Genomic DNA, 26387 nt, shown 5'->3' on the forward strand with positions numbered 1-26387 from the left:
CCTCTCTGGGCATAGAGTGAACTTAAAACAAATCAATCAATCAATCAATAAGATGTACCACTACCAAGTATGACTTTCATTATATTTAATTGCAAAATCGGAAATGTTCAATATGATATTGTTACTTTAAATAAAAAGTAGCAATATTGGTTGTTTGGTTGATTTGGTGTTTCAAGTCCACTTTATGCACAGTGCTAATCGTCACTGGACCTACAGTTTAAAGTGGGATCCAAAACACTATGTGCCTCCACCCGATACCAAACCTGGGATCCCTGATTACAAAGTGACGATGGTATCACTGCGCCATCGGGGAGGCCCCAGTAAGCAATATTTAATCATAACCAATAACGTAATTGTAAATATTTTCTTTTCATTGAATTGTGACACTGTAGTGAATTTGCACTTTTTCCATGAAATAATATTTATCATACTTCATTCTTTGTCTTTTCTTTTCCTTGGTAAATTTCTTAAACATTTCCAGTGTTAAAAAAAACAATATATGTTAATTATTTTTGATACAAATATTTGGAACACTATATGTAGTAGCTACATTAATTATGATTTCAGTAATTTTGGATATGTTTAAGTATGTCAAAATAAGATACGAATGCAAGCTATGTCAGATTAGTTACTTAATTGGAAGCACCAGCATCCTATAAACTCATAAAAAATGCACACAAACTATATTTTTCTCTAGCGCGGTGTCGCCTGAGTGGTGAATGCGTGAATTGCCACCCCCTAGGGTGGCTGTCTTGATCCCTTTTCCGTATTTAGTGCCTTTTCTGGCAGAAAAAATACAAATTTTAAATTTTATTGGTGCTAAACGGTGATACTGCGAAGGTACACTACAATAGGTAATAATTACACAATTCTATCAAGCAGGTTGGTGTTAGAGAATAACTTTATGAGAAACAGATGTTATCGATATTTGAACATTACATAATTCAAGGGCCTAAAGGTGGCCCTGAGAGGGAAGTTACATCAATGGTGGCAAGGTGCCTGGAGGCAATGGGAGGATGTTTATTTTCTTAAGGAAGTGGTTGGTATCACGAGGTAGGGGTAGAGCTTTTACAAGATTTGGAAGTGGGAGATGACAAAGGCTGAGATTCTTTTTGTAGGTGTGTTGTAGTTGTAGCTGATGGGTCTGCCAGGGAGGCTACTTTGTGAATTTTGGGCAGTACGTAAAATGTGGGTGTTGGGTTTTCTGGAATGAGAATGACTATGGTGGAGGCTGTGAGGCCTCAGGGGGGAGGGGGGCTCAGGTGTGGATGAAGTCCTGGATTTCGCCCAATCTCTTCTCCAATTTACAAACCTTTCACACACATTTTTCATTCAGGGATTTTTCTCAATAATTATCTTATGGTTATTAAAGTGGCAGATGGTATACAAAGCCAGACCTCTGACTCACGGTGTTCTAAAACAATATAACTTAATCACAAGTACTTCTAACTTATATGAGGAAGATTCGTGCTCATTAGATCCAAAACTTGTATAGTAAGTAAATTTCTCCTAAATTACCAAAATGCATCATCTGTGTGTGAGGAAAATGGTGAACCGTGATGGTTCCATGACGAATTCCATTGATGAAACATGGAATGTGCAGAGGAATGTGCAGAAAAGACATATGACGTAATTACTCCAAATAGAGATTTCTTTATTCTGCATTATAATGGTGGTTTATAGTTATTAAACATCATGATATATTCGAGAAAAAAAAATATCTCAGCACAGTGTTTGTAGTTGTACTACAAGGCATGTTGTAAAGCTGCAATTCTCAGCTAATGCTAAAGAGTTAGGTTGCCACATTAACGATTTCTGGAATTTAGAATAGTAAGATTGTTTTTGAGAAGTGGATATGAGCAGATCTGATTGATTGATTTGTTTTATTTTACTTCAATTCTGTGCGACTTTTGGATAATTTGCAAAAATAGTAATGAGTGATGATATGGATGAATGGACACTTACAAACATTCATGCCCTGTCCAGGATTCAAACCTGGGACCTTTGGCAGCATAGCATGATTTGATAACCACTCTGCCACGGGGGCTGGCATGAGTAGAATCGGAATGCAGCTTAGAATGAGTTTATTCCTATTGGTCATGTGTGTCACGGCAATCAAGTAAAGTAAAGGAGCTATTAAGAAGTCTGCAACTTCTCTCCACTACGAAATCTTCTATTAACATTTATTTGTTGCAAGTCAGGTAAATGCTATAACACACAATGTATCTGTAGTATGATTCCTTGAATGTCTTGGAAGCATTGGCATTTGTTGTGAATGATTTGTTACATGCTCAGTACAAACATGGCCTCTCTCCTGCATAAATTGCAGAATGTTGTCTCAGATATCTCTTTTGTGTAAATGATTTGTTACAAGTTGAACATACGAACGGTATTTCAACACTATGAATTTTTGAATGTTCTTCAATGTTGCATGTTGAACACACAAAGCAATTCTCTCCAGAATGAATTTTGAAATGTTGTCAAAGAACACCTTTCCGTGCAAATTATTTATTACATGTTGAAAGTCCATAGGGTCTATCTCCAGAATGAATTATTGAATGTTGTCTAAGAATTTTTTTCCTCACAAATGATTTGTTACACGTTGAACACACATAGGGTCCTTCTTCAGTATGAATAATTAAATGTTCTCTAAGATCTTGTTTCCGTGAAAATGATTTGTTACAAGTTGAACACACATGAAGTTTAGTTCCAGTATGAATAATTGAATGCTGTCTAAGGTTACATCTCCGTGTAAATGATTTGTTACACGTTGAACACACATGAAGTTTATTTCCAGTATGAACAATTGAGTGTCGTTTAAGGTGGTGTTTCAGTGAAAATGATTTGTTACAAGTTGAACACACATAGGATTTATCTGCAGTATGAGTTACTAAATGTCGTCTAAGATATTCCTTATGAGCAAATGATTTCTTACACATTGAACACACATGGGGTTTATTTCCAGTATGCATAATTGAATGCTGTCTAAGGTATTCTCTCCGTGTAAATGATTTGTTACACGTGGAACACACATGAAGTTTATTTCCAGTATGAATAATTGAATGCTGTCTAAGGTTTCCTCTCCGTGTAAATGATTTGTTACACGTTGAACACACATGAAGTTTATTTCCAGTATGAATAATTGAGTGTCGTCTAAGGTGGTATTTCAGTGAAAATGATTTGTTGCAAGTTGAACACACATAGGGCTTATCTGCCGTATGTGATACTAAATGTCGTCTAAGATTTTCCTCAGGTGTAAATGATTTCTTACAGGTTGAACACACAAAAGATTTTTCACTACTGTGCTTTCGCATGCGAACCGCAAGTTCACATTTGTGAACAAACAAATTGCTGCCATCTTTGCAAACAGTAGAGTTTGAAGATTTAATATATTCTGTTTCCCTTGTAGATTCTAAATTAGTTTCACTACTCTTTGTCCCAGAGCAGAGTGTTGTAGGCAGTATTGAGCTGCATATAGGAGATTTAATTGGTAGTGATTGGGATCCAGAGTTCTTACTTGCACCAAAGTTAGTCTCTCTAAGATATGGATCCTTATCATTATCCATTTTTATCTGTTGAAATTCACTTTTAATCGATGGACATTCCAGTGATAACCTGAAAGAAGATGGACGTGTGTAAGAAAATTTACACAAATATTTCAGAAAAATGAGTTACATTTGACATACTCAGCTTTAAACAATTTACTACAGTTTTCTCTAAGCATATTACCAATTACCAACTACACTGCATTTACTCTAATGTTTGATATGCTACTAGTGAAGAATAAAACATTAATTACAAGTAATAGTACTCCTTGTGAAACAATAAAAGTAACTTCAAGTACTGTGTACCAGTGATTAGAACGCTACATTTTAAAAGTAGTTTTGCTGCAGCTCTGGCTACTCATCCAAAAATGTAGCTTCGCTACAGCTAGAGGTACATTTCCCAAAAAGCAGCTCGCTACACTATTCATGTGCACTACTCCCTACTTTTATGCTACTTCTGCATAAGAAAAAAAACTTGAAACAACCAAATGGGTATTCAAAAGCCTCTCCTAGTATGGTAGCGGTACTTACTGGAAAATAGATAGTTATTTATCATAATTCCTGTAATTCGTTAGATGTTTGCTCTAACATTGCAGATAGTGAGGGGGGGGGTGATTCTTTGGTACAGCTAAATGAGAAACAGGTGGAGCAACGCTTTATGTAAGTTTCTTGTTGGGAATGCTTCCCTGAAGACACAATGGAAATTTTATCACCTTGTAATGAAAGGTTCGATACCTGGCAGAGGCACTAGTGATTCGGATTCAGTTTCGATTAGCTATCTGTGCATAAAGTGGACTCAAAACAAAAACTAGGAAAGAAGCCTAGTTGGGAGGATGGATCCTCCTGCTCCTCCATTCCCCACACTGCTCATCATCATCATTATTCACCATTCTTCCTCATTCTCACAATTAGCCAAAAGTGGCAAAAGCGACTCTAGGTAACAGAATAACAAAATAAACCATTCATCTCCATTGTCATGATTGGCAAAATTGCAGAAAAGCAACGAAAATATAGAAGAAATACATACATTTTGAAACTGTATATTAACTAAAGAAAATTATCGTTTCTGCAGAAAAGTCAAAAACTTGTACATACTTTTTACAATATCATAAATCATATTGAGGAAACTCATGTGTAAACCTGAGTGTTCTAAACTTATTGCAATTTTTAAATTTATGAACAAATATTATGACGAAAATAATTGTAATTCCATAAACTATATGTCTATCATTCTTGTAACAATAATAATTTCTTGCTAGTGAGATCCTATGTATTAACAATGATCAATGCTGTTACCGTAGCTACTGAGCAATGCTTTGTCATTGTCCATCCATTGATCCCTTGTTTTTGCACTGCAAGGTGTGTTTTACACAGTAATTTATCACGTTTACCTGTCTCTTACAGCATGGATATCCACAGGATTTGTTCCTGGGGTGGTGCAAATGAGGCATTTTTCTCCCCAAAATAGCGATCGCCATGAACACTTGAAAAGTTCAGTTTCTCAACATATACTCCATATTCGTGCAATAACTACATGTCCTTGTGTAACTGAAAGAGTTGGGTGAATTTCTTGCAAATATATAGTATGTGACAAGCATTTGCCCATTCATTGAATTCCAGAGAATTCTCGCATTGCTTTTAAACAAAATATCCTTTTATGTCCACACATGAAACCAAAAAATACATGGAAATTTCAATATTGATTGATTGATTTGGTGTTTTAAGTCCACTTTGTGCACAGTAAGACTAATGCTAACAGAATTAAATCTAACACTTTTAACAAACATAGAATAAGTATCAGCAATCAAGCACCTTAACACATGTTATTCACCTTCACCACAATTCGTACCACAGTAAGGTCACTGATGTGAGAACAACAATCTAAAATACAACATATAATAAGTATCAATGAAGTATGGCTTGATAATACGATTACACAATATTCCAGCCCAAATTTTAACTTTTTGCGGATATTGTGTACGATGCTCTCGCATCCAGTGGGGATTCTCTGTGGCCCGATACCTCATGTTATGCCGGTTGACAGATCCGCTTAACTCAAAGGTAGCTTCATCGGAGAAACAAGTCCACCACAGAAATTGATTATTTCTGTCGAATCGTAGCATCATTTCCTCGCAGTATTCAAGTCTACGATCATAGTAGTCTCCGATGAGTTCTTGCACTAGTTTTATTTTGCACGGATGATACCGATGCGCCTTCACAATTCTAAGGATAGATGTTTTACTTACTTCGGTTTCATGAGCTACTTTTTGACTCGAAGTATGGGCGTTTTCTTGGAAATGCATTAGAACTTCCAAAGATTTCTCGTCGTTTGTAGCGGTTTTAGATCTTCCACATCGTGGTTCATCCCTGACTACTCCAGTTCTTTCGAAGTGATCAACGGTTCGATAAACAGTAGATTTTGAAATAGATGCACGATTCGGGAACATATCGTTGAATAAATGTGCAATGTGTCTGTATGATCGTTCCCTATCACCAAACCCCCGCATCATGAGAACTGTTATCCTTTCCTTCTCTGACAATTGCATCGTTGACAGAATACGAACAGTAATGGATTTTCTATTTTTTCGTAGACCTATTAATACTCCAGTACGATTTCCCCCTTCGTGAGTTGCAAAGAATGCACACAGGGTTACTGAAACTAAATTTGACCGCCCACTTTCACATTCTGTAAGATCTCACCTCTTACACAATGATCGCCTTAAGGACGCGACCTTCACCGTGGTAGATTACAGGCAGCTCCTCATGCCGAACCGACCTGGTGGCACGATGAGTAAGCCCACTGTGTGTGTATCATTGTTGGTTGGGAACTGCTCATGCAGCGAACTGCCAACACACGTCAAGGTAATTGCATGCCCGCATAGAGTCACCAGATGGTAGACCAGTCACCTTTGAGAAGCCATATGGGAGCATGGAAGAAAAACAAATCAGGTCATGACGAAAACAATGAACAATTCAAACGTTTATGCTTTTCGACGTTGGGAATGGAGAAAAGGCGGTGGTGAGTGGGTAATTAAGTTCCAGTCACCACAGAGGTGAGGGGACTCACCTAAAACAAGCACCCCGATGGGAACAAAATACTACTACATCCACGTCGTTGTTCCTGGGTTACGCGAAATGTAGTACAGAAACCCAGTTATTTTCTTACGTAGAATCCGATTCTACAATACAAAATGGGGGTTTCGATTTCAAACTTTACAGTTGCCCCCACCTAACCTCCAAGGGGCAGGGGTGGGGAATCAAGTGTGATATCATTGAATAGCTTTCGTTCACTTATTAAACACATATTCTTTCGTTTTCCGATTCGATGTGTATTTCTCACGATATATGACCATTCTGGGACTTTTGGACCACCTGGTATGATCTTAAAACATTTAATTTATTAATTATTACTATATTGGATTGAAAGTAATTAATTCCCTTGCCGGAGTGGTCTTCCTAAAGAAGATTCTACGAGTAACAGCATGAATATCAATGCAAAATATTCAGATATATGGCCCAATCAAGAGTGCAAAATTTATAATGACATGTTTATTATTCTGATTTAATTTTACATGTGATACAGATAACATATAAACATTAAAAAAAAAAAAAACACTGTACTCATTATTTTTTTTAAAAAAAGAAGGTCATGGAAATTTCCATAAGAACTCAAGATATTGTAAAAATATATATTTCTTTTAGAACTGAATTTGAAAATTCAAGTGCCTGGTGAAAATTTTCAGACACTATGGCAACTGGGTGCCCTGTATTTTTCTACCCCTGTTGAAAGTATTATGGTATTCATTTGAAAATACTCCATGCACTCACCTTTCTGTCTCTGCAGTTAGACAGTCATCTTCAACTAGGAATTCACTCTTCACATCTTCAGATTCTACTTTAACTTTGTCACTCTCATTATTTTTGAATGCAACAGCACCATAATGTGCAATATCGTCACTCGTATCCAAATCCTTACTATCCTCTGGCAAAAATTCACTCATTCCAGCATAAGAGTGCAAATATACGTGAAAGTAGCTACCAGCAACATTCCCTGGTTCATCGACTTTCATTTGTTCCTCTTTTGGTTCAGATTTATTAACTGATGATAAAGATGGCTGCCAAGTGTTTTCATTTGACTCTTCACAAGGAGGAATATCTTGGGACTCACTCTTTATTGAAAACGTCATGAGGTCAGGATCTAGCTTCAGCAGTGAGGGCAAAGCAACAGACTCCATCTGTGATGATGAGGGTGAGGCACTTGAAATCTGAAAAGACATTTTACACACGAACTTCAGATGGTGTTGAAAGTGAAGACAAATTTCAATAACACACACACTTTTGAAAGAGAAGATGTCAACTGGCAATCAAGCTGAGGATTTTAGAATTATGCATAACATTCATGGATTGCTTTGACTGTTTATCATCTACTTCCAGGGTGAATAAAAATAATTATTTTTATATAAAAATATGTTGTTTTTTTAATCAATTTTTTTTAAAACCCCATTTGAAATTAATTGCGTGGCTTGTGGCACCATACATTAAAATATGTTTTTTATATAGCAAGGCTTTATCTAGTACATGGCCCTGTTTGAACAGTTTGATTAAGGCAATAAAAAATTATATGTAAATACACATTTTTCTGTTTCTGATACTGTATATATGAACCTACTATGGAAATGTTTGTTAAGTTTGTTAATGATACTATAATAATTTCAGTAAATATTCTTCCAATGAAAGTAAAACATCCTGGATGTACTCTATAATTGTAACTTAAGATATTTTTATAGTCTTTGTAGCTGAATTTGGCATTTTTTTTAATGATAGTTTGCAAAATATCACCTGCCATGTTTATTTACAATTTAATGATAATGACACCATATCCAGTTTAACATAATTAGTATATTGTATATTTTTCTACACAAAATGTTTGCTATTTTTGCTCAAAAACATTATTGAAATTTAAATCAAGAGAAATGTAAGTGCATTTACATTTCCTTTTCTATGAGCTTCCCACCATCAGTACATATATTTTGTTTCCATTCTTTTCCTTTCTTAGAGCCTAATAAACACCATTAAATGATTACTACTAGTAGATGTCAGAAGATGAAAAAAAAGAAAATAGAAGGGAGGAACAAGAGACACGGATAAGAGTGTGGAAATTGAAGGATAACATGATAAAAGAGAAATATCAAGAAATATTGCGAACAAAAGTGCCAAGAGATGAACCCAAAGGGGTAGAAACAGAATGTATAAGATTTAAAACAGAATTAGTAGATGCAGCTGAAAAGGTATGAGGTAGGACAAGCAAGAAATTAAAGAAGAAATGAAAGAAGAAAAAAACACCATGGTGGAATGAAAGAACTAGAGACTTAGTGGAAAACAAAAATGATGCATTTAGAAAATGGTTTAAAGTTAAATCACAAAATGAAGGAAAAGAGAACGTGGAAAAGAAGAAAGAGGCAAGAACAGTAGTAAAGGAGGAAAGAAGAAGTGGATGGAAGAATGTGCCAAAGTGCTAGAAGAAGATGCAGATGGGAACAAGAAAGGATTGTATGGATTAGCGAGAGAAAGGAAAAGAGAAAGGGGATGTAAGGGATAAAAGGGAAACATTGTAGAAGAGGATGAAGAAATAAGGAGAATGTCGAAATATCATTTTGAGAAATTGAAGAATGTGAAAAAAGGAAATGAAAATGAAGTGAAGGAAAAAGAAAACCGGAAGGAAAAAGTGAATCTCACATGGAGGAGTGGAGGAAGCTCTGAAGAGAGGTAGAGCACCTAGAGTAGATGAAGCGCCAGTGGAAATGATACTAGGACCAGGAATGATTTGTGTGCAGTGGATGGATAGAGCATTGAAAGCAGTGTGGCAAGAGAGAGAAATGCCAAGAGATTGGACAAAGGGACTAATAGTTCTCATATTTAAGAAGGGTGACAGAAAGGAATGTATAAACTACAGAGGAATAACACTTAGTGCCACTTAGCAAAGGTGTATGAGAAAATATTAGAGAAAATAATAAGAGAAGTAACAAAGAGACAAAAGAAAGATCCAGGCAGTGGAGAGGAAATTTTTAAAGAGTTTGGGGAAGACTAGAAGGGATGGAATGAGGAGATCCCACAGACAGTGGGTGTGGTGAAGCTTCAGGACAAGATAGATCAGGCACAGATGAGATGGTTCGGACACATGAAGAAGATGGATGCAGAAAGACTACCAATAAGAGCTTACCATGTACAAGGAGTGGGAATAAGGCCAAGGACGAGACCAAGATGTCGGTGGAAAGAGCAGATAGCAGACAAGAGTTAGAAGAATAGGACAAGATTGGAACACCGTGGAAAGAGATGAGTTGTGGAAGACCAGGAAAAAATGGAGAGGCTTGACTTCAATGCCGACCCAGCCAGAGGTAGGAAACGGCGAAAAGTGATTCTGATATCTACAAAATCCTTATGTACATTACTAAAAATTATTTGAAGTGATTTTTTTTTCAAAATCATCTGATTTAAATCGTTATATAAATCAACCTCATTTAAATAAATTCACCTTGTCTACTTCAATAATATTTGTACCTTCTGATTTCACAGAAAAATGGAAAATAAAACTATCTGAAATTAAACTCTGATCTGAGACACCATTCTTAATCTTCCAACCAAACTTAAAGAATATAAAAATTTCTAGAAGGAAGTAATGCTTCCAATCTTCTAGATTTGGGTTGAAATTCAGTACTATCTTCTGAATGTGTACCATGTAAATAGCTATTAAAAAAAAAAATTGGGTTTGTACGTGGGTAGTTCAATAAAGTGTAGCTTCAACCTACTTCATATCAAAGAGCATGATGCATATCTGTTTACTACATAAGGGTCATTCCATGTCAAATCAACCAATAAAAAAATATTTTTGAACCTTCAGGATTATGACTTTTTAAGATTCTTCGTTTATTCATAGTACCTATCAAAAGGACGAAAACTGCCAAATTTAATATCTTTTGGGCTCATAGTTTTATGCTATCACTGCAGATTTCAAAATTTGACTACCAGCAGTGCAATATTTTATAATGGTATGTTTTTGAATTTGATTTAATTGATTGATTGATTTCCTTCATTACACTTTGCTTTTATTCTACTTTTGGTTAATTTGTGAAGATGGGGATAAGTTATGATATGATGAATGGACACTCGCATTCATGCCCAGGCCAGGATTCAAACCGAGGACCCCTGGCATTGTAGCACAATGTGCTAACTACTACACTCTGGAGGCCGGCTATTAAAATTCAGATGATGCAGAAAACACAACGAAGCACATACTGTACTTGCTATTTATTTTTAATGAACTGTACTTGGAAATTCAAGTACAGGTGAAGATTTTCAGGCACTCTGTATGTGTTAACCTTGGCCTGGATCATTGTAAAGGTTTATGTATTGTAATTAGAAATAATATGGATGCTTGATTCTGTTAATGGCATTGAGTTGTGTTTGGGTAATGTCAGGTAACTAAAATGAGCCTCGTCATTTGCTAGGTAACTCAGTTGCACAGGGGCAGAACCTTGCTGACTTGGAACCGAGATGAACACAACTTACACAGGCAGAGTACAGTGTATCTTGGTATATTATCTTTCTGGCCCAAGTGGCATGATAATGGCCTTTTCCTAATTTGAAGTTTTTCAAGCATATTTCTCATGTTGGTTAAAGTTGTGAAATTATTGGTAGAAGGACACAGGGGTCATATGGAATCTATGCTGTTACATTAAACTCAGGAAATACTTCTCTGACAATCATACACATTTTTAACATTTTACATATTCTATTCATTAGACATTACCTACTTGCAGGAGCATAACTAACAAATTCTGCACCCCCTCCTCTACCTTCAGTTCCATTCATTTAAAAAAGCTAAAGCTCTTTTTTAAAAATATTAATACACAACTACGTTTATCTGTATTAGGTACATTCGAATGTGAATGTATACCACGCAAAAACTGGCACAAAAGGTTAAGACAACAGACAAACTTTACAAGAGTTTTAAGAAGTAAGTCATACCTCGCTAAGAAGTCTATGATGTTGAGAAAATATTGCAGAAATACTTTGTACACTTGTCACAACTTCTCAATGTCCCAGCAGAGCCAAATTACAAGTAGATAATGTTATTAATACATCTAAAATTCTTTTAATGGTTTCGCACTTCCTATCCATACTTTGTTGCAACATTATTAGAACATATTTATGATTTTTGCAGGCTCTATGTCATACAAAATGCATTCAAGGTGTGAGTTCGGCATATTTCCTGTTCTTTGATTGTTTGATTATTTTTTTATAGTAACTTTTATAAGAATGTATTTTTTGTTTTGTTTATTTTTACAAATCATTAATTTTGTCGTTACACCATTCAAACCTATCAGGAAACAACCTGCACGGTTCACAATAAATAGCATCTAATAAAGATGAATAACATAAACAAAATCTCTCTATTCTCTGTCTGGCTTAGTACCAGTGTAATAATAATCGGAGGTGAAATATCACCCGTCTTTCCAGAAAGGTAGTTGTGTTTTACTTGGTTTGGATGATAAAAATTGAAGCTGTAAATACAAACCAATATTGGGATTCACAAAGTCAAAATTTCACTTGTTGCACCTCTTGTAATGACCACATGATTTAAACTACGAGGGATGATCGGAAAAAAAGGTTACAAAGCATATAACTTTTGTTTTATTCACTGTAACATAACGAAAATATATGTGTAAATCAATAACATGTTTGTCTTGTTACAAGTTTGAGGACTTCGGATTCTGACCATGTATACCCGAGGAAATTGGTCAAGAGTAGAAGTGAGGGCAGTGGTGCGGTTCCTGTGGGCCAAAAACACTACACCTGCTGACATTCATAGGCAGATTGTGGAGGTGTATGGGGAGGGGACAATTTCAAGGCAACATGTAGCGAAGGGGTGTTGTGCCTTCAAAGAAGGACGGACCAGTATTGTTAATGACAACCCTGGACACGGCGGTAGGCCCAGTACCTCAAACACTGACATGAACTGTTCTCTTGTGGATGAGTGTATTCGTGAGGACAGAAGAACATTACGCTCAATATCAGCTGAGCTGGGACTACCATTTGGTTGGCTGGCCACCATTATCTGACATGTGATGATGTCAAAAGAGCTGCCTCACGGTGGCTACGAGAACTTGATGCAGATTTCTGTGCAACCGGTATGGAAAACCTCATCTACCGTTGTGACAAGTGCTTGAACAAAAAAGGTGATTACATCGAGGACTAGTGTTGAGTGCCCTCCATCATCAGGTGTGTTGATCTTCCAGGTATGTCTAACACATACGTCATAATAGGCTTTCTAACCTTTTTTTTTTCGATCATCCCTCGTACTTGCAAATGAAGTATTTTGTCGACTCTGATAGTTCACTTTATACTTTTCTAGTAAATAACATTTTTTGTTTCTGTTTGTAGGGACAAAAAAATATAATATGTTTGTTTTAAAATATATCTTAACTCTGAAAGGAAAACTTTCTTAATTTATCATTCTTACTGCACCCCCACCCCCTTTGCACCATGGGGGTGGAGGGTTGTTATTTACGCCACTGCCTACTTCCATTTTCACTATTATTAACAAGCGAGAATTGAAAATGTATTTGTTTTCCCTTTCAGAATTATGGAATAGATTATAAAATTGGCTATAACTCTTCAGCCAATACTTTGTACTGACATATTTCAGTTTTACATGCAATATTGAGAACAAAACAACACTTTAACAATGTAGGGTCCAGGGAGGAGGATATGTCCAATTTTCAAAATTTCCCAAAAATTAAGACTTTAAAAAATGTTGCATCATTTCCTTTTTTCCTTTCAAAAATGGGCCTGAGGATTACATATTCTCAAGGAGTGTTTTTTGTCATACTTGCCTGCAAATTTGTTCATACGGATGATATCAGAAGTGAAATTTTGGATTTTTTCCATAAGCTAGCAACACTGCTGCTCTTACACATCATTATCATTATTTCCAACACAAAGTATCAGCCAATTTTCAATCAAACTTTGCATTGTTGTAAGGAATGTAATACTTGTAAATACTACATTTTCTCATTCACTTTGGTCTTTTGGTCACTTTGGTATTGTGGTGGCCACAGAGGAAAAAGCTTGTGGGCGGGGCCAGACTAGGTGGGGAAGGGTGCGGGATGAAAGCAACAAAAGCTGTGCTGTATAACGGCCGTAAACAAAACGCCTTCTGCTGCCAATTTCTTTTTATTCTCAACAATGGCCAGTGCAGGGGTGCCCACAGGGGGGTTTCATGACGCGCCATGAAATGGAATTTGCATCATGGAATTTTTTTGGGGGGAACAAAATTTTATATATCTTCACACAAAAATGGGGGGATCGTATTGTTTGATTGACTTGTTATTGATTTTTAGTTTTGGTTATTATGTATAGTTTTTCTACCTACCTGTGATAGGGTTGAAATGAAACACCACCTCTTATGCCTTTAGAATCGGTTTGGATGGAGAGGGTCATGGTATTAGCATTAATACAAGGGGGACAAGGGGTCATTGCCCCCCCAACCTTTGACGGAATTCAATTCTAGGGTAGCAAGGGGACAAACTTGGATGGCCAAGGGCATCTGCAGGGGAGCAATTACCCTTCGATTTCAAGTTCTATGCAAATAAAAATACATTCTGTAAAATTTTCTTGCTTGCTTCGCTTGCATTATCTGCTTTTCTAGTTTTCGTAAAGTTCAGAGCTTTAGCTAGGAGCGGAGGGACTCGGCCATGGGCGCTGAGTGATCTAAAAATAGTTGTAAAAGAGAGAATGCCATTGCGTCCAGTGAAATTATTTGCACCCAATTAAATCAATATTGTTTTCAATTGCAAAAAATTGGATCTAAAAGTTTTCTTACTCACTTCGCTCGCATTCTGCTTCATTTTTGCAATATAATGTATTTAAATAATATGTATAGTATATTTGTATTGAATAAACTTTCAATACGTACACAATTTAGTGTTAGCTTGTTGAATATGTGTATCTTCGGAATGCATTTATCATTCATTTTCTGCCATTCAAAAATACAGTTTGCATGCTTTGTTTTCCATTATTAGCTAATGTGAAATTGACGGCTTTGAAAAATGTTTCATATCGTTTGTTCCAAACAAATGCTTTTGCACAGACTTCTACCCCCCTTTGCACAATTTATGAGGATAATAACATCTTTGTTACTACTACTACTACTGGTAGTAGCAGTAATAATAATAAAGCCATTATTAATGTTATTATTATTATTATTATTATTATTATTATTGGTATGTCTATCCTGGTACTTGCCCCCACCAGACAAAATTCATGGTTACACCTCTAGTATTCCATTTTTCCACAAATTTTCTCTCACAAAAAATAAAAATTGAGTAATTAATTTGGCATAAACAGGGGGGAGTGCATCATGGGCCTTGGGAGAATAGGCACCCCTGGGCCAATTTATTGTTTTACACAAATAAATAATATTGCACGTTTATTGTCTTTTAAGAAAACAATGCAATGCAAGAACGCCAGTAATTGGCCTGTAAATGGTACATAACTTATTTCTTTGCACAACTGCCACCCTAAAAACCCCAAATTTCCTGTGAATGAGCCTTTATAATGCCTCTAGCGCAAACTCATTAAAGCCTGTAAATCATTGAGCTCGTTTCGGATGCTTCTTGCCCGGCGTTTCCAACAGGGATGTTCCATCCTTTTCTTGCCATTGTTTTGCTTCCTTCCGGATATTATAAACGGTGGATTTCCCAAATCCCATTAGAGCAGCTGTCTCTAAAACACATTAATTTACTGTTTTACCTCGTGCAAATAGGTTCTCGAACACAGTCAACACTATGCCGGGCTCTTCTGATGCGAGCTGACATGTTTACTACAGAACTACTTGACTGCGAATGAGCAGTCGAGTCACTCCCTCCCGTGCATGCTCCTCCCCTCCGCACGCTCATTGGGCAAGACACACACCCTTCAGCATGCGTCAAGAACACGTTCGCGTTCTCTTACTCCAGACATTCCGGAAAAGGAATATAAGTACCAATTTTTTTTTGACCATCCATTAGGCACTCCGTTTTCTGTAACAGGCATAGGCACATGGCACGTGTCTTCCAAACCTTTAACTATCTTTAAGGTATGAAATGAAAAGTAAATTATACTGATCATGAGTGCAAAATGTTCTCTCTTTGTCTTTTTGTATGATCAGCTGCAATTTTCTGCCACTATTTAAAAATGACAGAACATAATAAAGTTGATGCCAGTCACATGCTTGGTGTACAGTTGTCCTGGACATACCTAAATACATAAGAACCAAAGCAAGGAATGTTCACTTTTGATCACACGGCACTTTCATATTCACATTCGCCACTAATACATAGCTAAAGGTCACCAGATTTTCTGAAAAGAAAATCGAGACATCCAAGGATGTATATGGGGAGAGGAGGGGGGCATTACAGCTATAATTACAATAGCACATCAAGTGCACCCCATTCCCTTGCTAAAGGAAAAGTCATGCTGCTAACATGTGTCCTGACATATTACACAATTCGACTTGTTTTCTTCCTAATTTGATTTGATAGTTGTTTAAGGTCTTTTCTCTATCACTTTTGGTTAATTTTGACAATGAGGATGAGTGATGATATGATTGAATTCATGAATGGACACACATTGGCTGGGACTCAACCCGAGGACACCCGACATTCAACCACTCCACCACGGAGGTCTTCCCTTCTCATATATTTCCTGTCATTTCTCTTTTTTCTGTTCATCTTTTTTTATTTTACAGATTAACCTTCCTATCTGTTTCAATCTTACTGTTTTTTCTTACTTTCTTACCATAAAACATCAAGCATTGTGAAATAATATTAAAATATTAATGAATACTGAGAACATATTTCTCTTGCGCAGCTCCAGTAATCATCTCATCTATGCATCAAACATGCAAATCCCCAATATTGGGCTACTTTCAACTTTTAAAATGCCCCAAATAAAGTTTCTACTAAGAAAGGAAGATTTTAAGTAGTGCGGAAGGAAATTTTTAGAGATCTACGTGCTACGAAACTTACATTTTTGTAATATTAAAATTCCTCATCTGTACAACTCTGCTAACATCAAAGACAAAGAAAGGACAATCAGCTACACATAAGCACTCATGTGCAATATAAATATAGCCCAATTCAAGAATCTCTGTTTGAACATAATAAATCAGCTTTCAATCTTTATCCCAGGGCTTGTTCCTATGTTCTAGGATACACAACTGTACACGTAGGACTAGGGTTACCAGATAGCTATAAGGGAAATGTAGAACATAAAAAGGTAAAGTGCTCCCCTGTGCATAGCACCACACCATGAAGGCGTATAGAGGGTGTGGGGGTAACGCACTACACTTTCTTGATCCGGTCATGAGCGGGGGTGATGTGATCAGCATCACGCCCCTGACCGCCTTTACCCCCTAGGGTTTCCCCCAGGTACCCATGTTATTCGATGCTGGGTGGGTGCCGGGGCCGCTTCCATCGTTACAAAAGTTCCCGGATTTGAACCGGCGGCCGGGGATCGAACCCGGGACCTTTAGCATGGTAGTCAGACACGTTACTGACTGAGCCACCGTGGCCGAAATGTAGAACATGTTGTCCCAAAAAGTAGGACTTTATGTCAAAATGTAGGACACAAAACATTCGCAATAAATAATATATATTTCTACAGAACACGTTAAAAAGTAATTTAAAAATGACACTTTTTGAGTTTTAAAATATGAATTCTTAACGAATTCTTAATGTACTGTAATATACTAAACGGCTAGACTCTACTTTACATACTTATTGCCATATGGTGGTAACCGATGGGAGTTAACAATACTGCAGACTCATCTTTGTGTACGCATTGTGAATGCGTGTGCTTTGCTCATTTGTGTTCTGCGTGGTGATTGCTTCTTTGCATTCTTGGTGCATTGTGCGTGTGTATGGTGCATGAAAAAGAACAGGTTCCAAAAACTTGTAGATAGTGTAAAATAAGTTTATCCCCAGTAAAAATTTAGTGCATCATTCAAAACCGTGCTTGCAGACAGCCGGCATCTCTTCGAGTAAGTACATTTTTCTTTTTACACTTTCTGTTCACGATAGCCCCACAAACCATTCACGTTAGCCCCAAAAACCATGCACAGGTAGGCCCACAAACCATTTACATTAGCTCCAAAAACCATGCATGGGTAGCCCCACAAACTATTCACGATAGCCCCACGAACCATTCACGTGGACGAGGTATGCCTACAAGGTTAGGTTAAGCCTGTTAGGTTAGGTTCCATTAGCACTCATTTCATCCCTAAATATGTGCTTCATCATCGAAAAATTTCCTCAGTACGTTCAATTATGCATATCTGGACAACATCGGTTTTTATCGATTTCCTCGTCCAGGTAATTTTTCCTCGCTTTGGGATTTACGTTGTTGAATTCCTTATACAATAAGCTTTCCAACTATATATGACACATATTCCTTAGGGAAAGGACGTAAAGTAGAGTCTTACCTACTAAACAATGCACTTCTACTACATGTTTTAACTGGTACTTCTCAGAAGAGAAAATTTTCTCAAAATTGCAGGTTTAGTCAAAATATATTGATGAGACCAAATTTTTACAGATGTGAAAAAAAAATTCTCTCATGAGTCCACTGTGCTGATGGTAGTGCTCTCAACATTTGCATTATGACCTGTAATGGCTAACAAATATTCAGCAATTACCATAGTTTGAAATGGTATTTTTAGTTTAATTACAGGATATCAACCAACGTCTTTACCAGGACGTTTTTTGACCTTTTTTTCGTTTTAGTTAACATTTATTTATTTAATCCCTACTTAGGTAAAGTTGGAAATTAGCAAATAAGAAAATACATATCTATGATATTTAATGAAAAACCCCTACCAAATGGGCAGTTAAGATTAAAACTGAAGCTGTATTTTACAAAAGAATTAGACTTGCTTTATCTATTAATGCATCCTGGACTGCATTTGGCAGACTAGCGAGGTTCTGGCGCCTGGATTCACAGCCAGAATAATCTTATGTGGGGCGTGTGTTGTCATCCTTATGTGTATGTGATTGTTTCTTCATCCATCTTACCTCACCACCATTCATACTCATCTTCACGATTAGCCAAAGGGGCAGAAATGTGAAGTAAAATAAATTAAATCAACCAGTCAGTAATTGTGATAGCAAAATCTCTTGACTGCAAGTATAATTTCCTGATTTTTATTGACTTCTTGACCTACTTGTTGATTTCTTTACTTCTTCTTGACTTTCATGGCTTTCTTGACTGGTAGACACCCTGAATAACTCTGTTCTCTATACCCTTGCTTTACAATCAAAAATATTGAATAAGAATGAGAAACACTTTGTTCCATCAGTATATACCCGAAGGCAAAAAATTCTGCTCAGGCACTGAACAGTAACATCAGAATGTAGACTCAAAACTTTGTTCATTAGTTGCTTCCCGTTTTCTTGTGTGTTCTCTAGCAGGACAAACTTTTATTTTCATTTTGGGCAATGGACTTGTAACTTGCATGATTTCCCATTGTTCAAAGAAACATGTACGCATTTTCCTAATTAATATTATGTGACGTTCAAAATATAGAACATTTATGATATTTTTCAAATGCCTGCCGGACGCCGGACATAAGGCTAAATACGTGGGATATATGCGGGAAAAACCGGACGTCTGGTAACCTTACATAGGACTTATGTCAGGATAGGAAAAAGCCCTTTGGATGTTATCTAGTAGTTGTAAAAAGTTGAACAGTAGTAGGTGTAATCTCATTCAAAATCTATCATTAGCTTCTTGTGATTATGCTAAACATTAAATCTATTATGTTCTTGTAGTAAAAGTGTTAAATTGCTACTCCTCTTCAACACTTTTTTAAAAATATATTTTGAATCAAAACATCAGCATAACCTCAATTTAACCAAGTAACATATAGCAAAACTTGCTGATCTGTATGGCTCATTCCTGATTTGATGTAGAAAGGGATACATACATTGTAACAGAGGATACACCATTTTGAAGAATTTATTTGAGAGAAAACTATCGTAACTGGAAAATGTTTGGTTTCACTGCAGAACATGGGCTGCTTTTTTCCTCTACATACATGAACAAAATTTATATACCCTGAAAGTATGTACATTCTGCTTCCATTTTCCGATTACTATTATATTTTTGCGCATAAAAAAAATGTTTTTCCTGCTTCTAAAAGCAATGCATTTCTCGACCAATTTCTCCATTCCTTCACGTCCATATGGTTTCTGCACAGTTTCTTTTATTATTTCAGACGAGGAATGCCTAGGGTGACCTGGGGTAATTATTGGACACAGAAAATCGGAGTAAATATTGGACAGGTACCAAAAACCATGTTGTATCATAATTTATTACATCTAACTAACCAACATTTGTTACTTGCATATCCAGCAATGCTCTGATTAATTATTGGGATGATATTTGTACATTTTCTCAAAAAATATATTAATAACCCAAAGCACTTTAAAAAATAGTTTTAACTTCTTTTTCTTTTCAAATGAAACAAAATTGTGTATAAGTTTGTTTTCTTTTACTTGATCTTGAATTTTGTAATGCCCAGTCCTAGGTATGTGTATGAAGGTGGTTTGTGCTGAAAAAAATCATTGTAGGATGAACAGTAACAGTATGACATGCATGTTTAGTTATGGGGTAATTATTAGACACAGCGAGTAATTAGTGGAGATGCTATGGGTAATTATTGGACAGCTTGATTATTGGACTGCAACAGGTACTGGTGGTCAGCGCAACCACAGAGTGAAATTGTGAAAACACTGTATGTGTTTTATGGTCCTGTGAATCAGTTAATCCATTTCAAATAACTTGTAATGATGAAGGCCAATGTTTCAAAGTATCTCTAGTGCCTCCCCGATGGTGCAGTCGTAGCGTAGTTGCCTTCTAATCAAGGGGTCCCAGGTTCGATAGCCGGTGGAGGCACATAGTGGTTCGGATCCCACTTTAAACTGTAGCCCCAGTCATGATTAGTCTTACTGTGCATAAAGTGGACTTAAAACACCAAATGAAAATCAAAGTATCTCTAGACTCAGGAACGAAATGAGGACTAAAAGTGGTAAACATTGTACGTGTCAAAAGTGAAAGTGTTGGGAAATCGCATCATTCGCACATCAGCCCTTAAGAACGTGCACACTAGTGACCTCTTTACATGCCCTTTGAACTACTTAGAGGGCTACCAGCCACATTTCACATTTACCACATTATAAAGCATGGCACATTTCACAGTTTAACGTGGAAAACGGTGTTTGAATTATTGTGGCACTTACAGCGTTTACCAATTTTAGTCTTCAAATATTCCCTACTCCGCAGTCTGATCATGTAATGATTGAAGATGATGTGGAAAGTGACAACCTAGTGTAAGCCTATAGCATCTCAATATGCTTTGTTGCAGTGTGTTTGATTAAAAGACATTTGTGCAATGTTTGTAGGCCTACTTGAACAAAGAAGCTGTCTAAAAAGTTTAAAGTTTTGAAAAGTTATGTATTTAGTTTTTAGGTATAACTGTATTTAGTTCTAATCAGTTTAGTTAGTTAGTTGTAGTTTGGTGACAGACAGCACCTCAATATGCTTAAATTTACTTGTTATAGTTTGTGTGATTAAAAAACACCATTTGTGCAATGTTTGTACTTGAACAAAGCACAAATTATTAACAAAAATACGTTAAAAGTATTTAATTTTGTCTACGTACGTAAGTGAGTATATATTCGTTGTAAACTACGTTTAGAAAGCTTTACTGCTTCCTTATTCAGGTGGTCGTATTTTAGGCTCGGAACATCAAGCCACGTCAGAGAAGAGTCATACGAGGATAATAGGTATGCGTGGCTTGATATTCTGAGCCTAAAATACGACCACCAAAAAAAAGTACTGGCTAGAAAAGTACATAAATGTGGGAGCTATGGTAAAAGTTTGATTTTTGTCCAATATTTACCCCTGGTCACCCAACAAGGTTTGGTTAGGCCTGTTAGGTTAGGTTCCTATAGCATAAATACAATGAAAAATGTTTTTCCGGTAATGGTTCCGATTGTTTTATAATTTCTCCTAGCACAAAGACTAATTATCGTAGAAAGTTGGAAATCATTGTCACACGAAATTTGAACCTTTCTTAAAGTAATGAGCACTGTTTCGACTCGAAAAAAAGTTATTTATGTTGAAAAAAAAAATGGTACTAATCTGATATTCCCCGGACAGATTTCTTCATTTTTACTTACGGTAATATGTTCCTGTAGTATTGTCTAACATCTGGAAGGTGTTTTGTGTGATGTAACGGATTTCTTCAAATTTAAAAGTTTGGGGCTCATTTGGGGGCAGGGTGACTCCGGCCAATTTCTAACATGTCATTAACAGGAACTCTATAGATAAAGCCGGGGAGCCGGAGTGGAGTGGAGGCGGGGCCGCGTTAGCGGTTGGGGGCAGTAGGTTAATTACCTCAGGGGCGGATCCCGGAATCGGTGGGAAATTTGGACTCAAAAATTTCAAACAAAAATATTTTTTTAGTTTAAATTTCCCACCGACTCCGGGACGAAAAACGTGAATACACCTAAAACAATGTTCCGCCTAGGAGATAGGTAAGTACAAATGTCAAAAATTGACAAAACGAAGAAGTTATAGGTGTCCTGGGAATAACAGATTTTTACCAATCGTAAATGTTTACTATCCTTCGGACACTTATAACTTCTGAGTTTCGTCAATTATTGACATTTCTACTTACCTATCTGCTTTGCGGATCATTTTTAATGTGTATTCACGTTTTTTTGATCAATTGTTTTTTTAAAAAAGTGTTTTTGTAACTGAAGAACGTACGTTTCCGCAAATGGTTTGTGGGGCTATGTGTCAATGGTTCGTGGGGCTATGCGAGAATGGTGTGTTGGGCTATGCGAGAATGGTGTGTGGGGTTATGCATATTTTTTTCGAAACCAATTTTTAACTATTGTAACCTATTGTGACTCTGCCTAACCTAACCTTACCGGAAATGGTTTGTGGGGCTATGTATGATGGTTCGTGGGGCTATGCGTCAATGGTTCAATTTCCACTATGAAACATTCCCACATCACACAAAACACCTTCCAGATGTTAGACAATACTACAGGAACTTATTACGGTAAGTAGTTTCTTCTGTAGAAATGAAGAAATCTGTCTGAAGAATAGTAAACTAGTACCAATCGCTAAAACTCCGCAGTATGTGTTAACAGACATACATCAAAATCGAACCATGTAAAAATTGCATTCGTAGCATGATGAAATCGCAATAAAACAAAAGGAACTTGGGCCGTTTTTCTGATTACTAACTTCAAACCATTACCATAAAATTATGAACAGCTTTTTTCCTCCTAAGTAGCCCATATTCTGCAGTCTTACCCGGTAACAGTTTCATAGATCGGAGAAACATTAAAATCACATATTTTGTGTTTTGCATGGTTCGTACTTACCAACTCTGTATTGCGGAACATAGTTCGAGGTGCCATTATGCTTTTTACATGAAAACAAACACAATTTTCACATTCTGAGTGCTTTTTTTATTATTCCTTTCTTCGCTTCCGGAACACACAATATGGCGGGCACATCTTGACTCAAGTTGTGGGTATGCAGTGTTTCAACCTTCTTCACTGAAAAATACCTATTATCGTGTTTGTCACCGGTGGAAATTATACATTATGCACGGGTATCTGACGGATAGCCCCACAAACCATTCACGGATAGCCCCAAGAACCATTCATGGATAGCCCCAAGAACCATTCACGGAAAGCCCCACAAACCATTTCCAATAAAGTTAGGTTACGTTAGGCAAGCATAGTAAAAAAAAAAAGGAGTTTAAAACCCTGAAAGTGGCTGTCATCAAACGAACGCAGCATCTGGTTGTCGTAGTGCAAGCAAATGAAAGCAATTACAATTGTGCATCAGTGAGATATTTCTCTTGAAAAAATACATGACTTCCTGGTCAAATATATTCCACGATGAAAGAAAATACCTCGACGAACGTTGTAAACATTGGAAACCCATTTCCGTAAGGGTACTACTTTACTATACCTGAGACACCTGTCAATGATTTATTTCACACTTTCTTACATTGCTAACGTACTATTCTGCATTCGGGAACATTTATTTAGGTGAAATAATGAATTTCTAACGAAAATAATGCATATTTCTTACATTTACGAGTACTTATTGTTCTTCCTTATTTCCACACAATATTGCGATAGCTTACCTGTTCATCGCGCGTTGTGCCAGTGTTTTGTCGATTTGGAGTGTGCATGCAGTGTTGTATCCTTGTTCACCGAAAAATACCTAAATTTTAAAAAAAAATTAAAAACACTTCACAATATTTTTTCACGAAAAAAGTTCAATTTTCGACATAAAGAGTAATTATTAAACCATTGACGTTAGCCCCAAAAACCATCCACATTTAGCCCCAAAAACAATTGACGTTAGCACAAAAATTCACGATAGCCCCACGAACCATCACGGGGACGAGGTATGCCTACTAGGTTAGGTTAGGCCTGTTGGGTTAGGTTCCATTAGCACTCCCTTCATTCAATTTAGCATATACGGACAACGGCACATCATATTATAGCGAAAAGACGGCGAGGGTTGAAACACTGACTACGGTGTTTACGTCATCAAACACATGGAACATTGTGCTCTCATGCAGAAAGCAAATGGCGACAGCAGCAATAGCGCGTCGGAAATAGATTTACGTAGAAAACCACATGCATTTGCATTAAAATGGATCAAAACTACATTCCCGAACATCAACAACGCTACAGAAAATGATTTGCATAAGTACTTTCTCCTGTAAATTTGAAGAAATCTGTCTCAGGTATAGTAATGTGTTACCCTTCTCTGGTCTCCCCATTAAATTTGGAAAAGCCTACATCCAACATACAGAAGTAATGCCAATGTACTAAATATGCGATAACGCCCGGACACCTTTCACTCATTTATTTCCTTAATTTTACCACTGGTACTTACCTATTTTGCCTTGCGGAACATTCTTTAAGGTGAAGTTATGCCTTTTTCCATAAAATACTGTCAACTTCTCATATTATGATTGATTATTTGTCTTACTTGTTCCGCTTCTGTAATAGACAATATGGCGTGCACTCGTAATTGATCATCGTGCGTCATGACGCGCCAGCTTGTGTTTTGTCGATTTTCAGTGTGCAAGCAGTGTTTCAAACCTTCATGACGGAAAATTACGTACTATTTCGATTTTTTTTTTTCATGTTTACCTCCACAAACCATGTACGTTAGCCCCAAAAACCATCCACGGGTAGCCCCACAAAACATTGACGTTAGCCCCAAAATCCATCCATGGGTAGCCCCACAAACCAGTGACGTTAGCCCCAAAAACCATCCACGGATAGCCCCACAAACCATTCACACAAGGTTAGGTTAGGCCTGTTAGGTTAGGTTCCATTAGCACTCATTTCACCCCTAAATTCATCGAAAAAAGAAAGTGCAGCGAACATACGTAGTTAAAAATAGAAATTTTCGTAAAAAGAAGGCACGTTTGGACTTTCAACGCTCTCGCCATCTGCATGCACACAATGGAAACAAAGGCATAATGTGGCAGGCAATACCAATTTCTTACGTAAAAAGTGATTAATTCTTGTTCGGCAGCATTAAACTACGAAGCTTTTACTTTCCGTAAAAGAAAATACCTCCAAGAACGTCCAGAATGATAAAGAAACTCATTTCAGTAAGTACTTTCTCCTGTAAATTTGAAGAAATCCGTCCGGGCGATATCGCATATTTACCGCCAATGTTTTTCCATCAGAGTGTAGAAACGATTATTACTCTATTTCGTAATAAATGTTAACATTACTTGCAATAGGTGACCGACCATTAAATATTTGGTAAATGTTTACTATCCTTCGGACACCTGTGGGGCTATGCGTCAATGGTTCATGGAGCTATGCGAGAATAGTGTGTGGGGATACGAATATTTTTTTCGAAACCAATTTTTAACTATTGTAACCTATGCGTGGCCCTACCTAACCTAACCTTACCGGAAATAGTTCGTGGGGCTATGTACGAAATCTGTCCAAAGGATAGTAAACAAGTACCAAATATTTTAGTGGAACATCTCTTTTTAATCTTTCCAATTCAGATATGTACGCGTTTTCTTCTTTCGCATGATCGCATCTCCACAATCTTCCGTAATTTTCTCCAATTTTGTAAAGTTGCCTTCATAATAATTTAATTGCGACCCCTTTTTGGGTCGGGTACCCTATTCTACACCCTCAAATTTTGAATTTTTTGTTCTTTCATTATGAAGGTTATGTGATCCTATTTGTGAATAAAAAAAATTGGAGCGCGGAAAGAAGTATTTACGGCTGTACAGCCGTTTAAAGTTGCGATTTTGTCGCTTGCAATTGTTGAGTCAAAATTTCCCACCGGTTCCGGGCTCCGCCCCTGGGGTAATTGACTTACCGCCCCCTACCGCTACCGCGGCACCGCCTCCGCTAGGGTACGCTACGCTCCGGCTACCCGCCTTTATCTATAGAGTCCCTTTTAAAGGCATGTTAGAAATTGGCCGAAGTCACCTGCCCACAACACTGTTTCTCACTGTTTTCCGCATTGACACATGAAGATACAAAAAATGAAGGCTAAAATTAAACCAAAGAAGGTAACTTACCTCTTTTTATCAAGGCCAGGTATTAAATTGTGGGTCGAAGTTCAATTTGTAAGTCCAAAAATGAAGTAACTCCTACGTTGAAAGTCCTTGTTGTCGTTTTCCACAGAATACCAACCTCCACTCCCTTCCCATCATAA

At 36.9% G+C, this 26387-nt stretch overlaps 1 protein-coding gene across 2 annotated transcripts; it reads right to left on the minus strand.

Annotated features, from left to right (window-relative positions):
• Positions 1-970: 970 nt before the first annotated feature.
• On the minus strand, positions 971-26343 carry LOC145981199 (uncharacterized). Of its 2 annotated transcripts, XM_083114322.1 has the most exons (4): positions 26251-26343; positions 23818-23897; positions 7374-7810; positions 971-3615 (listed from the first exon to the last, which is right to left on the minus strand). In XM_083114322.1, the coding sequence occupies exons 2-4, from the start codon at positions 23863-23865 to the stop codon at positions 2505-2507; spliced, it is 1596 nt and encodes a 531-aa protein (XP_082970448.1). In that variant the 5' UTR covers positions 23866-23897; positions 26251-26343; the 3' UTR covers positions 971-2504. The 2 variants fall into 2 exon arrangements, with proteins under 2 accessions (XP_082970448.1, XP_082970449.1); XM_083114323.1 differs by lacking the exon at positions 971-3615 and having other exon boundaries at positions 7253-7810.
• Between the last annotated feature and the right edge of the window lie 44 nt (positions 26344-26387).

Source organism: Lepisma saccharinum, chromosome 29, assembly GCF_977018435.1.
Source record: "Lepisma saccharinum chromosome 29, izLepSacc3.1, whole genome shotgun sequence".
Taxonomy (NCBI): domain Eukaryota; kingdom Metazoa; phylum Arthropoda; class Insecta; order Zygentoma; family Lepismatidae; genus Lepisma; species Lepisma saccharinum.

Coding starts and splice junctions, on each gene's coding strand:
- LOC145981199 (XM_083114322.1), bottom strand. CDS start 23,865: ATGCACACTCCAAATCGACAAAACACTGGCACAACGCGCGATGAACAG. Junction 7,811..23,817: donor GCACAACGCGCGATGAACAG/GTAAGCTATCGC, acceptor ATGTCTTTTCAG/ATTTCAAGTGCCTCACCCTC. Junction 3,616..7,373: donor CTAACTGCAGAGACAGAAAG/GTGAGTGCATGG, acceptor ATCTTCTTTCAG/GTTATCACTGGAATGTCCAT.